Raw genomic sequence first — 15,105 nt, forward strand, 5'->3', positions numbered from 1 at the left:
ATTTCGTCTCGCTTAGGGTCACTGAATGGTGATGGCCGAACGACAAAAAGAGATCACAAATAAAGGAGCGAAGAGATGCTGATGATGATGCCAATTGAGTACTCAGTGGTCCTTCACAAGTGTGGCTTGCAAGCAGGAAGTTCGCAGCGTGGGCGTCGTCGTCTTCTCAGTAAATTAAGAATCACGCAAAAAATCCAAAAAGAAAAAAGGGGTCTTCTTGTGGCTTGCTCATCAAGTGACAAGACCTGGATAATCCTTCCGGCCCCCTGGCTAAACGTCATAACACTCTCGAAAGCCATATACAATAAATTACAATCCAGGAAAGAGAATACAAAAAAATGAGTCTAACAGGATTACGCAGAAGGCGTCACGGGGGTATCAGGCGGAAGATCCTCTTTGGACCCTCCGCGTCCAGCCGCCAACCTCTTCTCCTCCAACTTTTGCTGCTGTCTCTCAATATCCGCCAAGAACGTCACCAATTCCTAGATGCCCCCAAAAGCTACATCAGCGCACCATCCCATAAACCGAATAACCAATGGACTAGAAATGAATATGAAAGCAAACGCACCTGGTTGTTAGGTTCATAACTCAGCCCCAACTTGACAGCATCAGCCGCCTCCTTCAGCTTCTGCAAACCCAACAACGCTTTCGCTTTTCTAAAGTGTCCTTTAGGCCAATTCTTGCGGATCTGAATCACAGCTTCCGCATCCGCCAACGCAGAAATGTAGTCTCCCAAATCGTAGTACGCAGCAGAGCGGTTGGACATCACAGGCGTGAGCTCCTCGCGTAGGATCTGGTTGTTCTCCCAGGGCGCACGTTGCGTTGCGAGCGAGGCAGCAGCAGTGTATCGAGTAAGTGCTTGTGCATGCTGTCCGGACTTGAAGAGGACCTGCGGGAGATCGTCTATCAGCTAGGTTCCATTGAAGAGAGCAGGATGAGACGCACATTGCCCTCATCTTTGGCAGCAGTGACCATCTGCGACAGCTTCTGGTTCACCACATTACTCGGTGGTGGACACAACAGCTGAGGATTGGACGCCAGCACCCTAGACAATCGATTCATATTCACAAAATCGACATTGCAAGGTTCGCATTTCTCCTGTTTATGCGCAGAACATACAGCAACGGTTGCATCTTGCTCGAGAGAAAGCGGGACAGGAACAAAGTCGTTGTCAATGAGCGCTTGCGCCGTAGGGTCGACGGGAGGGAAGGCTGGCTGTGGTTGGGGCCCGTGTCCGTGGCCCTGGCATGGTTGTCCGCCATGTGTATGTCCGCCGTGGTCGTGCGAGTGTCCGTGGTCTGCCATTTTGTCGACGTCGGGGTGCAACGAGTCGTGTCCCAATGCGAACGTTGCGAAATCGCTAATGCCACGTCCCATCAATTACCGGTGATCCGTCTATTCGCCGGAACTCAATCTCCCTCTCTTCCTCGTACCGCTCACTCAATAGTCAATTTAGAGGCGAATAAATATATTATGACAATGCTAATGCTAATGTGATGCCAACATGCTGCTCTATACATAAAAAGCGACTAAAACGAGTAAAAAAAAGGACATACAGCGAAACAAAAGAAGAGGTATATCAGTCCATCCCAACAAGCTAAAAAGTAAGAAAAAAGAAGTCGAACTGTTCTCTGGAACGATAAACGCGCAAGAAAAAAGGTCTACAAAGGAATAAAAAAACTAATGTGCTCTGAGTCGTAAGTAGTCATGTCGCAATACACTAGGTGATATAAGGATAATAGTATATATAGTAGTATACTCTTCGTAAGAGGTAGTGCGTCGTTGGATGATGATGACGTCGATGATCGTAAAGACGTGGACAATGCAGACCGAAAGAAATACACGATCCCATCTGGTGCAACAAACGAAAAAAAAATGGCAAGGAAAACAACAAGGAAGAGGATGGGGAATATGATGCCAATGGGTCGTGCATGGCGGATGTGGGGTATACAACTACATTACTATAACAATGATCAAGGTTCGAAACATGTATCGCGACAATTCAGGCACATAATGGTCGATGGGAGGGGGCTGATACCAAGGAATAGAAAAGAAAAGAAATAATGCTCGTCGTCCGACAAAATAGGAACGACGGACACGCACCAAACGGTACGTACCCTAGTCTAATCCATGGGAGGAACGTCAAACGCCTTGGATTCTCCAATCAAGGAGACGAGTGGCGAGTTGGTTCCGGCAAAGTGAAACACGCATCTAAAGTCGGGTGCCGGGACCAGCGCCAGCAAGAAAATCGTAGAAGTACAACGGATGCACGATCCGGGGGTTCAACGTCTTCATGTAATGATTGTCGAGGACGAGCGGGAAATAGATGAGGTGAAGAACGTTTTTTTCGAGGGTTTTATTTTGTTTTGGAGGGAGCGAGAGCGGGCAGCACATGAGCATTGGTGGGCATCGTCGAAAAGAGAAGGGGCATAAGATGGATCAGTTACTGGTGGGCGATAGTGATTTACCACCAGCCATTGCCACCTCCGCCGCCGCCATAGGAAGATCCTCCATAGCCGCCACGGGGTCCTCCTCCGTAGCCTCCGCCGCCATAGCCTCCTCCACCGTAGCCGCCGTAGCCGCCACCGCCATATCCGCCTCCTCCTCCACCGCCTCCGCTGCTGTAGTTCGAACGGTAATCACGGTTTCCGCCTCCGCGTCCTCCACCACGGCCACGTCCACCACGCCCACCTCGGTAGCCGCCACTGCCAAAGGCAGCTTCATGAGCAACGGTCTCGAGCCAGCTGGGGATCTCTTGGTTGGCTTCCCTCAAAAGCTCGACGAGGTCACGGACAATATTCTTGTTGCCTCGGTTGAAGAAGGCAGTGGAAACACCGACATTGCCGGCACGACCAGTACGACCGATACGATGGACGTAGTCGTCGATGTCGCTGGGCAAGTCGTAGTTGACGACGTGAGTGACGTTGGGAATATCCAAACCACGAGCAGCGACAGCAGTGGCAACCATGATGGGGGTACGACCGGTTCTGAAGGTTTGGAGGGCCATTTCACGCTCGCGCTGAGTGCGATCACCGTGAATGGATGTGGCGGGCATGTTGTTGCCGATCAAGAAATCGCTGAGCATGTCGGCCATGCGCTTGGTCTCGACGAAGACGAGGGTGAGGCCCATATCTTCCTTGGACTGGCTGGCGAGGATATCGAGCAGGACGCTGCGCTTGTCGCCATCCTCGACGTACTCGATCTTCTGGGTGATGTTCTCGCTAGTGCTACCGACACGGCCAACACTGAGGAAGATGTAATCCTTCAAGAAGTCGCGTGCGAGCATCTGGATGTCCCGAGGGAAGGTGGCGCTGAACATGAGAGTCTGGCGATCATTGACACCGGGCATGTCTTCACCCTGAACAATTCGGCGAATCTGAGGCTCGAAACCCATGTCCAACATGCGATCGGCTTCGTCGAGAACGAGGTATTTGACGTTAGCCAAGCTGATGCGGCCACGCTCAATCAGATCGACAAGACGACCAGGGGTTGCGCTGAGCAAATCGCAGCCTCTTTCGATTTGGCGGAGTTGCTGGTTAATGTCGGCGCCTCCGTAGACCACGGCCGGTCGGACCCAGGAACGGTAAGCGAACTTGCGGGCTTCTTCATGAATCTGGGAAACCAATTCACGAGTAGGTGCAAGGATCAACGCGGTCGGATAAGCTTTGCGAGCCCGTCCATAAGTGGGAGCGGCAGTCTCCGGTGGAGGGCGAGGTCCCTCGGTGAAGGAAGCAGACAGAATGGGGAACAAGAATCCACCTGTCTTACCGGAACCGGTCTAGGGAAGCTTGAGTCAGTCTACGTTTACGGTATCGGAATGCAGTGCACATACCTGAGCGCAAGCCATCAAATCCCTGCCGCCAGCGACGATAGGGATCGAGTACTTTTGGACAGGGGTGGGGGTAGTGTACATGGCAAAGCCAATGTTTTCCAACAGGACGGGGTCGAGAGGGGGGCTGGTGAAGCTGTTGACAGGCTCGGGAACGCCAGCGCCGGTGGCTTCGACGGGGATATCGTCGTACTTTTCGAAATTAATACCGGTGTGTTGCTTGCTGGGATCGTCGGGGGTGCCGAAAAGCTCCTTTTCAAGGCGGGCGTTGCGGCCTCCTACAACGTGTTTGCCGTCACGCCAGACACCGTAGCCAAAGGAGGCCTGAGGGCCACTGTCGCCACGGCTGTCGCCACGGCCGCCGCCATAGTCGCTGCCACGATTGGGGCCAGCCCACCTGCTGTCGCGGCTGCCAAAGGAGCCGCCACGGCCGCCACGGTCAGAGAAGCCGCCTCCAAAACCACCTCGAGGTGGGGGCGTTCCAGTGCGATCAGACCAGCCGTTTCGCCTAATATGCATGCAATGTGTCAGAAAGAAAGAAAAAATGTGGGCTCAAAAGTGAGATAACTCACCCGTTTGAAGGAGTGGGAGATGGGGAAGAGGCAGCCCGCTGCTGATTCCTCAAATGCGGGGGAACATAAGCACTCTTTCCGAGACCAAGAGCCGCTGTAAACGATGGTCAGCCCAAAATGCATACGAAAAGGCGAGCGCTAACTCACAAAACTGGCTCTCGATACCGGTGTTGCCGTTTACTGGACCATTTGTCATATTAGTTGAAGATTTGTTGAACTCGAATCGTTCTTGAATCGCTGTGGATATCGGTGGTCGATGCTTGCAGGGCTAGCAAAGATACGTCTTTTTGTGCAGTCTTTCGTGAAATTCGAAAGAAACGAGCGACTTTGGGAGTAGAACTTGAGAAACGAAAAGAGTTGAAAAAGAATAAAAGTGAAGGATAAAGTGAAGGTCTAAGAGAGTAGAGAGTTTTGCTGGGGTGATGATGGTGGTACCAGATCAGAAAGGAGACGAAAACTTCCCTTGCCCTCTTTCTACCTCCACCTTTTCCACTAACTGCTGACTAAGCTTGCACGGCCTCACACCAAATCCGAACAAACACTCCACAAAGATGACGTTCTCGGGTTTGTCTTCACCCAATCCCAATGTCCATTACAAAATACTAATACACTATCTACGAAGCTAAACCCATTCACCGTGGACCTTGACCTTGATGCTGTTGCTGTTGTTGCTGCTGTTTCGCTATGTGTGCGGCCAGCGCAGCCTGTTGTACCTGGTTCATAGGTACCCCGCCATGCTGCCCCTGCATACCAGCAGCAGCAGCAGCACGCTGGAACTGCGCGTTCCAAATTGCCTGTTGTTGTTGCGGAGTCAGTCTCTGTCCCCCGTGTTGTTGCATTGCCGCCGCAGCTTGATAATAATTGCTATACATCTGATACTGCTGATACTGTTGCGGAGTCAGATGCGCTTGTTGTGGTTGTTGCTGCTGAATTTGAGCCTGCATTTGCTGCTGTTGCTGTTGCTGCTGGGCCATCGCTAACTGCTGAGCCTGCACAGGCTGAAGTTGAGCATGTTGTTGCTGAGGCGTATGTTGCTGAGGAGTCGGCTGGCGTTGCATCTGCCCCATTTGAGACTGGAGCTGCTGAGGCTGCATCTGCGGCGTCGGTTGAAGTTGTTGCGTCTGCATCTGAGGCGTTCGCTGAAGCTGTTGCGTTTGCATCTGTGGCGTCCGTAATTGCTGAGCCTGAATTTGAGGCGTCCGTAGCTGCTGCGTTTGCATTTGTGGTGTCCTCGCCTGTTGCTGTTGCGGGACCTGAAGCGTCTGCTGCTGCTGTACCTGGATTTGAGCCTGGGCTTGTTGCGGTGACGGCTGTACGTGAATGTTACTGCCTGCATTCTGTGCAGGGGTCCCCGCGCTCATTTTAGCTGCATTTGCTTGGGCAGCAGCCATCCGTTGAGCAGCAGCTTGCTGACTAGCGGTCAAGGGCGTTGCGGCTCGCAATGCGGCAGCATTGAACGGCGTCGTGAACGTATATTGTCCATTTGCGGCCAATTGCGGCTGAACCTGCATCTGCACCTGCCCTCCTTGAGAGTTCGTCTTCTGTGGCTGAATGGGGGTCAACGTGCGCTGGTATTGTTGCTGTTGTCGCTGTAGTTGTTGTTGTTGAATCGCAGCTTGAAGTATGGCCGCATTCGCTTGCTGGGCTTGTTGCGACTGAGTGGGATTCTGTTGGGCGTGCATAGCAGGCATCGGACTCGCCCTCGCAGAAGATGGCGTCGCTGCCGCAGCAGCGACAGATTGTTGCGAAGCTGCACTAGAGGGGTTCGCAGTCGCCTGCGGCGTCGCCCGTCCACTACTCTGCGCCGTGGCAGTAGCTTGTGCAGATGTTTCAGCCGCCGCCCCTGCGGGACCAGCTTGTTGAGCGTTCCCACTGGCTCCAGACGTCCCGGCGGCACCACCGCCAGCCTGCGGTTGGAATTTGCCGTAGTGCTGCTGGAAGCTTTGGTACTTCTGGTGTAGGGCACTGATTTGGTGTCGAAGATTGTTCACCGCGTACTGCGCCTGCGGGTCGCTGGGGTTCTTCGCCAAACGCGCTTCGGCAGCCGAAAGCTGCTGAATGTAGCTGGCGTTTTGCGCGGTGAGCCAAGCATGGATCTGTGCATGGTAATTTGCGGGTAGCGGTTTCTTCCCTCCCGCCGTAGTCGTTGCAGGTTGACTAGCAACAGCAGCTGGAGCCGTCGCTTGCGTTGTCTGTTGGGCAAGGGTAGGAGTAGAAGCGACAGGGGTGGGAGTTGCGCTTGCGGCACGTTGCTGTTGTTCAGCCTGTGCGGTAAGATACTGGTTAGCAGCTTGCCCATATGCTTGGGTGGCCGTTGCAGGAGTCGGAGATGTAGCAGTCGGCGATTGACTTGTGGAAGGCCCTGGAGCTGGAGTTGACCCTCCTGGGTTTTGTGCTGCATTCTGAACAGCGGCGGCAGCAGCGGCGCTTTGACTCCTCAACTGTAGTTGGGAAATCATTGCTTGCTGCTGAGCAATCGGAAGACGCGGAATGAGCGACTGGCCGATCTTCTGCTGCTGTTGTACCTTTTGTAGCAGTTGGAATTGTTGCTGTAACTTTGGATCTGCCTGTACAGCCGCTGCATTCACAGCCGTCGCTGCTGTTCCCTGTGCCTGTGCTTGGGCTGCAGCCACCGACCGCTGTGCTGCAGCGGCTTCTGTCGCTGCATGTACATTTGCATAGACCTGCGGTGTCATACCAGGACCAGGGGTCGGCACTGGTACTTGCTGAGAGATGAATTGGTGCGTGGCGGGTGCCGCGGGGGTGGGATTGACAAACGTCGGGGTAACGAATGTCGTCGACGGTGTGTTATTTGACTTGTCAATGACATTGCCTTGGTTGTCGATCGCGAGAGGTGGTGGAGGTATAACTGGCGTCGGTGTGGCAGGTTTGGCGACCGGGGGACGCCATGGTGGGCCACGGAGGAAGCGGGTAAAGCTGGAAGGTATTGTAGGATTCTCGAGCCACCTTTGGTACTCTTGATACTTTTCCTCCTTGTGCTTGGTAACAGTACCCAAGAATGAAAAGCTTGATAAAGTGTCAGTAGGGTGAAGATGTAAATACATTGCGGACGTACTTCGGTACGTGGTTCCGTGGATGGCGTGGTGACATGAAGGACATGATCTTCGCTTTGCGTATCTTCTCCGACTCGTCCTCCTCTGGTTCCAAAGTGGCAGCTTTTCTCTTGAGAGACATCGGCACAGTCGGTGTTGATGCACGAAGTACATGGTTTGCGATTCGCGTCAAGTGAGGATTAGGCTCCAGGCAAAGCGGAGGCGCCGATGCAAGCTATGAACGATCTCCAGGTAAGACTCAGTGAACGAGAGCCATTCAAACAACACGCACTAGCAGTTTAGATTCCACTTCCAACGCATCCTGGTCCGTCCAGAGTCCACCAGTCTTTTGATTCAACGAACATATATCGGCGTACAGCGTTTCTGGATTGGGATGAAGAATAACGCGGGTTCGTTCAGGTTTCTCCGGTTGAGGGTCGTTACTTTTTTGGGCGCGGTAATCCAGAAGTTCGACAACCATGCATCCTAATCCGGGACCATTGAGAATTCGTGCCACTGCAAATTTCATAACGACACACCCTCGTAAAAAGGCACCCGAGCATTGTCAAATAGGTCCAAGAAGTCGACAGGTATTCTGTGAGCACGAATGTCATCCAAGATGCTCTGTCGTGCACATTGAGTCACTTTTCATAGTCATACAATATTCGAGGAAACATACTGCGATTTGGTTGTGGTACAGGAACTTGGAACCATTGTTAAGTACCCAGTGCTCAGGGTGGAGGTGGATCGTCAATGACGGGGGCTGGCTGTCGGTTTTCTCTAGCAGTTCCTCGACATAGCGTGTCCTATTGTAGCTCTCGATTAGTCCGAGAGCCATTCCAAGTTGAGCCCCTTCCCGTGGTGGCGACAGTCGATCGTGGTGGTGGTAATTGGCGCCCAACCGAGGCCAAGCTGTGGCCGGAGGATGCAACGCTGAGATGACATAAGCCTCACCACGTGCGGAGGTTCCCAGGCCCTTGGGCGCCTATAATTCTTGTTGGCAAGAAACCTCTTCGAGCTAGGCCTCGACATGGATGGACAAATGCATTTGATTACCTGTGGTTGGTACAACACAAAATTCCTGAAAGTGGGCTCCCTCGCCAAGGTCACAAGTCGCGAGAACGTGACTAATTGCTCCGTTCAGGGGTCTTTCGGGCGCGTCGCGACTTGACTCGGTCCTTCATCTTTGCCAGCGCGTCTTTCAGTTGGAAGAGAAAGCAAACGATGGATAGCGCGGAGTTTCATGCTGCAGTGAGTCTATATATACTCGCGTTCCTTTTCAGCGATCCACATCAATAACACCTAGGTCTATGACAAAGTTCGAGAGATTCCGGCCCAGAAAGTCACCACATACGGTACTTAGTTCCATTATCATCGGCCCATTCCAATGGCGTTCATCTCGCGTTCAGGTCATATCGCGAAGCTAATTGGGATGCCAAACCACTCGCGCCACGTCGGACAAGGTGACACAAGCTCCTCAGATGAATCTTTTTCATCGCTGACTCCACTGATCATAACGGATAGCGCTCAAATTCCTTTCGCCGAATACCAACCCTCCAGTGCCATGGCACCGCGTGATTGGGGCATCTGGAACTATATCTTCACGGGGCCCAGGCACAGATGGGGCACAGCGCCAAAGGGATGCTCTTGAAGCCGAGGGTGTTGAGGTGACTGTGGGGAGAACAGGCGAAATGCGAGTAGACTTTGGTCGCTATGGCTGGTTTCCGTCCCCACAGGTATCAACATCCACGACAACCGAAGCAAATACCAGTAGCGATGCAGAGGAGCCTTCCTAAGGTCCGCGAGTTTTGTAAACAGTCCTCAATTTTCTTAACAGTCAGGTCTAGACAATCCATTGAAGGCTCATTGCTAGCCTACACTCCAAGTGCGGGGCCTACCAGGGTTTGCTCGAACACCAAAACTGAGCCAGTCTCTTCTTTGTCGTCCACCTCCGGGCCTGTGCTTTTGATTGTCGATTCCTCGATCGATGCCAATGAACTTTTGTGATACACAAATTCGCCCATCGTTCTCCAGTGAAATCGTTCAGTCATCGAATCGGCTACATACACAAGTCGTTATTCAAGATAAGCACGCGGCGTGAAGGGGACATATGTAAGAATCGACGACTATAGTCCGTATTATCATCCCAGGGATAAATAGTCCTGAAGTCCATGCAGAAAAACAGACATTGCGTCCATGACGAAACAGAATGATCAACCCAAAAACCTAATTCACCCACTCGGATTTAGCCTTCGAGAACCTTATCGTAGAAGGGGTCTCTGGGTTCCCACTACTATCGCTTCTCGTTCGCGTCTTTGACCTCCCACCGGAACTCGCCCTTCCTCTACTCCCAGACCTCCTGCTAGACGTCGTAGCCACGGGTCGACTCCCGGGCAACACCTTGAACTTCGAACCTCCCGCGGGTGGTCTTCCTCCTGGCCATGGCAGCCCAAGGACCGGTGGAGACCCAGGAGGCGAACCAAACCCAATAGTCGAGACCGGGCTTCCTATGGTCTGACTGAAAGAGATCATACTTGACGCACCGGGGGACAGCACCTCTGTGTTTGCAGCCACAGCGCCAGATGATTCGACCGACTCGGAAGTAACAGATACACTGCCGGAGATGCTCCCCTTTTGGGCTCGAGGCGAGCCGCTGTTGCTGGATTTGTTACCCAGGTCTGGAATCCCTGTGGACAGTGGTGTGACGAGTCTCTCGGTACTGTCCGAGGCGTCGTGTCCATTGCTAGAAGATGGCTTGAAGTGCATCGACGAAGCTGGGCTCACTTTCCCTGCCCTCGACTTCTCGATGGACAGGATATGCTGAGGCGGCAACGGCGTGAGACTAGGGCTCCCAGGGTTTGAAATTGGAAGGGGTGGTGGGGGTGGAGGAGGTCGGGGATAAATCTGGTGGCTGCCAAAGTTGGTCAAAGGGGCAGCCCGCGGGGACCCGCCCGTGGAGATCGTCGACAGCGACACCTTCTTCGCATGAGGAGACCACGACCATCTCGGAACCTTTGCCTTGAGATTCATCATGGCCATCTCCTGGATGTGCTGTTTCCGCAGTGTGTAATCGGCTTGCGAATTGAGGAAGATGCGTTGGGCCATCCCAGCGACGAGGAGAACGAAGAAGGGAGAAGCGGTCCTGCGTGAGATGTCCGTTGACCAGGAGCTGGTGTAGACAGCGAGGAGCGCGATGCAGGATATCCAGCTGACCATGAGATACCAAAGGCATGCTCGGTTCAACGGGGTCAGACCGAGGTTGAAGACGTGCTCGGTGCGTTGCCTTGACCATCGAAGGAGGGCGAGGGCGAAAGTCGCGCCGAAAAAGAGCGTGGAAGCAATGTAGCTGAGCGAATGCCATGGGACCTGAAGCGAGACCCCACAGTTGGTGCCAAATCCTGGGAGTGGGCTGATGCCCATCTCTTCGTTGTATCCATCAACGAGTAGATTTTCTTTGAGTGTGAATCCGCGATGTTGGCTCGCTACAGCGATCTGCAGAAAATTTAAGCGCCGGATTGACCTATGTTGATTGGACTTACCCAGCTGGAAATCATGCAAACGAATAGGACTGTCCCAACTGAGACGACCGCCATATGGTTGCTCCATAGCGAGGCGACTCTGCGCGCGGATAGCACACCCGCTGGAATGAGTACGCAGATGGACAAGACCTGAGCCCAAGAGACTACTGCCTGGCAGTGATCGCTTTTCAGGGCGAGGTTGAATAACGACGCAAGTCCGTATCCCAGAGCACTGTAGCGTACGAGGAGGAAGCTACAAAAGAGTCAATACTAGAAGCTGTGATAGGAGAGAAACAATGTACGAATAAGGATCAGGAGTACGCCACGAGACTTTCCTGAAGTCTTTTAAGAGCCTAATCTCATCGGGAAGATAGGCAATGCTGAAGTGTCCCCTGTGTCAAACTAGTAGGGAGACATAATCTGGATATTTAAGACGTACAAATCCCAAACAATCAACGCAAAGGACACGAAGCCTCCGATAGCAAGCGCGGCTGAAAAGGGTGAATCAGCTCAATCAGGCCGTTTGCAAGAGACGAGTATCACTTACCAATATTTGCCTGAACAAGTTGACCTGGGACTGGCGGCATTCTGAGCAGCCCTCGTAAGTGTGCTCTTGTCGTGTTGATGAATTAAAGTCAAATCAGAAGAAACAAGAGTAAACAAAATGTCCCTGCATAAAACGAGTGGATAGAATAACGAAGGGAGGAACGAGGCCAGACGAAGAAACGCGAAAACGAAAAAGTCTGAACACTTCAAAAAGAAGGCAAAAGGAGAAAGACCCTCGAGTCGACTAATTAAGGATCCTCGGGTTCCTTATGTTGGCGGGAAGAACCTGGGAACGACGACGATGTGACGCATCTGGACAGATCCAGGAGGCGAAGAAGCACACAGTGCATATGGGAATGCCTCAAAATGGTCGGCCAGAACCCCACTATCGATGATAATCGCGACTATATCCCCTTGGATGACCACCTCTTGCGAGGAAGCATCTTTCCACGACAGCCACATCAACGTCAATAGCCAACGATCTGCCACCTGTTCACCTCCTCGGTATGCAGTCAAACTGTCGAAAGCGGATATACAAAGGACATTCTTGATGATGAGAATGATGGTAACTTTGAGGTTGGATATACAGTGACGCGCTTGGATTCCACCCTGCGAGAGACCCAGCGACGCGATGACATTGGACGGCGATTGAGGTGTTTACCGGAATTTTTATCACCCTTTTCTCGTGAATAGTCAGAGAGGATTAACGTCGGAGTGGGGAAAGATACCCGAGTCCCTCCGAAGGATAAGCCTGAGGATTTAGTAGCCAGAAGTCAGTACATAGAAGGAATGTCCAGGAAGATTGCGGGTTCGACTCACGACCTGGATCCTGTCCTTCGAGAAAGATCATGAGGAAGGGGGAAGGTTTGAGAACCGAAACTTTATCCTAGTTTGATTGTGGAAGGGGTACCGGTACATCCTCTGTTATATCTGCATCGGTCCCACCGAGTAACTTGAACAAATCCGATCTTCTGAACATGTGTGCAGCTTGCAGTGCATTGGGTCTCCCAGCTCGAGGATCGGCGTTGTGTTCTGCCAAAGCTGTCACTACCTCTGTATGTCCCTTGAACACAGCCCCGGCGATGATGGACTGTCCCAGGTCGTTCAATCGATTGGGATCGGCCCCACGTTGAAGGAGCTCCCTCGCGAGCGTCGCGTGTCCAGCGTAGGCAGCGAGCATGAGTAAGGTGTTGCCTGGTGTGGATATCGAGATTCCCAAGGAATCGAGGCATCGTCGAGCGAGTGTCATTTACGCAGAGAGGCATTCACGAGATCGTAATCAGAGGGTTACCAAGGAGTTAATTCTGGTTCAGGCGAGGTTACTCCTCCCGACACACCTTTGTCATTTGTGAGATTGGCCGGTAGACCTGCGTCTATAGCCGCAAGCAGAAGCTCTGAGTTGCCGTTGCGCGCTGCATCGAACATCCGATGCGCAAATTGGATGGTTTCCTCGGGAAGGGTCGAAGGATCCGCTTGAGACATGATATCAAGGTCGAAGTTGGAAGTTGAGCGAGGTGTCAACCCGGGACCGCGGCAAGGTCGGACAGGGGCCTGAGAAAGACGACGACACCCGACTCGGGCTTCCGGTTAATAGGGGGACTTGTTCTCCCTACTCTCTTCACCGACGCATGCGCTGAGGGATCCCATCGAGCACAAGTCAGAAGGTGCACGATGACGACATGAATGCTTCTGAGTATTTTTTCTTTCGAGCGTCCTTATTCTGTACCAAGAATCAAACTGGTTCGAGCATGTCCGGTCGAACAGGCACACGCAGTGAAAACGATATTTCAGCTGAATGAGACATCCATAGAAACTGGGACAAGGCATCATATCACAGACTTTAGCAGACATGAACAATATTTACGCTTAGCACTCTTCCAAGATCCAGGAGAGTCTATCACACACCCTCCAGAAACTGCAATCGCAAAAGGCTTTTCCGGGGGCTCATGCAGTGTTCATTGAGCAATAAAGGATCAGCCTCCTCGTAGTGCGCTGGTGGAGGGTACCTACGTCCATTGGGCAGAGTCCCCTAATACCATGACCTGCCATCTGCATTTTTTTGGATGAGCAGTCAATGGGTTCCCTCACGAGCCATCCAGCAAGAGCCTGGATCGATTCAGGTCAGACATGGGACATACGCGGGGAGTCCGACTTAGGGTTTAATGCATTCAATGAGCAGTCTTCAATGAGTCAAGTTTCCTGACGATCTTGGAGACAACAAGCGACTTGCCGCTTGGAACAAACTCAATGCGGGGAGCTGGCCTAGAGCAGTTGTCATTAACGTCCCACGAGGTCCTCTTAAAGCTACAGGGAAGACGACTGGGTTCCAGAGGACGACATTATTGAAAGGTAGCCGTGGAGGGTGGCAGGCCCAAGCCCCGCAAGTGAAAATCGCCCAAATCCTATGCCCAGCAATATGAACATGGCAGAAGTGATATTAAGTAAACATTAGATGCACAACAGGGTCAAAGAATAAAAAATAGATACACGAAAAAGTACTTGCAAAATCTCCAAATGTTCAAGAATCGTCATCCGCCATCTTCCAGCGTAAATTGCGTTCATAGAAATCGATGAGCTAAAAAGGGGGGGGTTGAATCGAGAGCCTGACTGAGGGACTTGACAAACTGACCTTCTGGGGGAAACGTTTCCTGCATACCTTGCTGCTTTCCCTGACTTGTTCCCCCGATTTCCTGCGACGCGATGAGTGCTGTTTCGAGCCAAGAAACGAAACAGACGAGACTCACAGAGTGAAATAGACGATCAAATCGTCGTCCACCCTCTCCACTGTATCAATTTGCTTGACCAAGGGCTCCCAGTCGGCAACCTTCATGTATGAAGCGTCCATGCTCTTGAATTCCGGGGCTTGCGGCTCTGGCGTCTCTGAGACGCTTCTCCCGGTCGTTTTCGGTGCTCTCTTGACCCTCTTGGAAGCTGGCGGGCTATCTTCGTCGCGGTCTACGTCCATATCATCCTCATGGGACCTCGCGGATTTCGTGCCCCGAGATGTAGCAGTCGAGCCTGACTTCCTGACGGACGCGCTTGCCGTGGACTGACGCGCTTTTTTCGCAGATTTGGCCTCCTTCTGGGCCCTTAGCTCGTCGTGTTTGTTTTTCTTTTTCCAGAAGTTGTCGATAAGCTCTTGCGCGTTTCCGCTAAGTTCGTATGTCGTTGCTTTGAGGAATTGTGCAGCATGGCGTGCAGAAAGAACTCACGCGTCTTTTTCGTCGACCCATGAATCGTCCTCTGGACCGTATCCCTTCCATCTCACAAAGTAGGCTAGTCGGCCCTGAGGGTTGGTGATTAGGAACGTAGAGCCCCTGATAACATGGAATACATACACCAGGGAAACGACCACGTTGTGCATCAAGGATCTCTTCGATTTCATACTCTTCCTCTTCCTCCTCCTCGCTCTCTGGCGCGCTGTCCTTGTTCTTGGGGACGTCGTCGTCGGAGCTGGGTGATCGAGAACGTTTGGCGGGCATTGTGGTTTTACCGCTGTGAACGTGCAACAAGCGTCTAGCGTAACAGTAATTCGTCGCTGGTTCGACTGACCGTGCGAAGAACGAGAGCGGAGCCCGAATCCATAA

General features: G+C 52.4%; 7 protein-coding genes across 7 annotated transcripts; 1 reads left to right on the plus strand and 6 right to left on the minus strand.

The window, feature by feature from the left end:
* Positions 1–283: 283 nt before the first annotated feature.
* On the minus strand, positions 284–1,333 carry CC1G_08316 (hypothetical protein). Its single transcript, XM_001831660.2, has 3 exons — positions 946–1,333; positions 569–889; positions 284–482 (listed from the first exon to the last, which is right to left on the minus strand). The coding sequence occupies exons 1-3, from the start codon at positions 1,303–1,305 to the stop codon at positions 354–356; spliced, it is 810 nt and encodes a 269-aa protein (XP_001831712.1). The 5' UTR covers positions 1,306–1,333; the 3' UTR covers positions 284–353.
* Positions 1,334–1,779: 446 nt separating this feature from the next.
* CC1G_08317 (ATP-dependent RNA helicase ded-1) lies at positions 1,780–4,597 on the minus strand (the record flags this gene model as incomplete). The annotated part of the gene is made up of 4 exons (XM_001831661.2): positions 1,780–3,778; positions 3,833–4,337; positions 4,402–4,495; positions 4,549–4,597. 4 exons carry the CDS (start codon positions 4,595–4,597, stop codon positions 2,465–2,467), a joined length of 1,962 nt encoding a protein of 653 aa, XP_001831713.1. The 3' UTR covers positions 1,780–2,464.
* Positions 4,598–5,033: 436 nt separating this feature from the next.
* Positions 5,034–8,292, minus strand: CC1G_08318 (hypothetical protein; the record flags this gene model as incomplete). The annotated part of the gene is made up of 5 exons (XM_001831662.1): positions 5,034–7,428; positions 7,478–7,689; positions 7,747–7,940; positions 7,994–8,078; positions 8,134–8,292. The coding sequence occupies 5 exons, from the start codon at positions 8,290–8,292 to the stop codon at positions 5,034–5,036; spliced, it is 3,045 nt and encodes a 1,014-aa protein (XP_001831714.1).
* A 378-nt stretch (positions 8,293–8,670) lies between these two features.
* Positions 8,671–9,469, plus strand: CC1G_08319 (MGMT family protein). Its single transcript, XM_001831663.2, has 5 exons — positions 8,671–8,705; positions 8,761–8,809; positions 8,864–8,917; positions 8,979–9,251; positions 9,302–9,469. Exons 1-4 carry the CDS (start codon positions 8,679–8,681, stop codon positions 9,248–9,250), a joined length of 402 nt encoding a protein of 133 aa, XP_001831715.2. The 5' UTR covers positions 8,671–8,678; the 3' UTR covers position 9,251; positions 9,302–9,469.
* Positions 9,470–9,816: 347 nt separating this feature from the next.
* CC1G_08320 (hypothetical protein) lies at positions 9,817–11,559 on the minus strand (the record flags this gene model as incomplete). The annotated part of the gene is made up of 6 exons (XM_001831664.2): positions 9,817–9,968; positions 9,998–10,946; positions 10,994–11,225; positions 11,275–11,352; positions 11,412–11,463; positions 11,520–11,559. 6 exons carry the CDS (start codon positions 11,557–11,559, stop codon positions 9,817–9,819), a joined length of 1,503 nt encoding a protein of 500 aa, XP_001831716.2.
* Positions 11,560–12,389: 830 nt separating this feature from the next.
* CC1G_08321 (ankyrin) lies at positions 12,390–13,000 on the minus strand (the record flags this gene model as incomplete). Its single annotated transcript, XM_001831665.2, has 2 exons — positions 12,390–12,712; positions 12,856–13,000. The coding sequence occupies 2 exons, from the start codon at positions 12,998–13,000 to the stop codon at positions 12,405–12,407; spliced, it is 453 nt and encodes a 150-aa protein (XP_001831717.1). The 3' UTR covers positions 12,390–12,404.
* Positions 13,001–13,901: 901 nt separating this feature from the next.
* CC1G_08322 (hypothetical protein) lies at positions 13,902–15,000 on the minus strand (the record flags this gene model as incomplete). The annotated part of the gene is made up of 5 exons (XM_001831666.2): positions 13,902–14,093; positions 14,148–14,208; positions 14,263–14,670; positions 14,731–14,804; positions 14,857–15,000. 5 exons carry the CDS (start codon positions 14,998–15,000, stop codon positions 14,037–14,039), a joined length of 744 nt encoding a protein of 247 aa, XP_001831718.2. The 3' UTR covers positions 13,902–14,036.
* Between the last annotated feature and the right edge of the window lie 105 nt (positions 15,001–15,105).

This window comes from Coprinopsis cinerea (genome assembly GCF_000182895.1).
Source record: "Coprinopsis cinerea okayama7#130 chromosome 7 map unlocalized cont3.7, whole genome shotgun sequence".
In the NCBI taxonomy this organism is placed as follows: Eukaryota; Fungi; Basidiomycota; class Agaricomycetes; order Agaricales; family Psathyrellaceae; genus Coprinopsis; species Coprinopsis cinerea.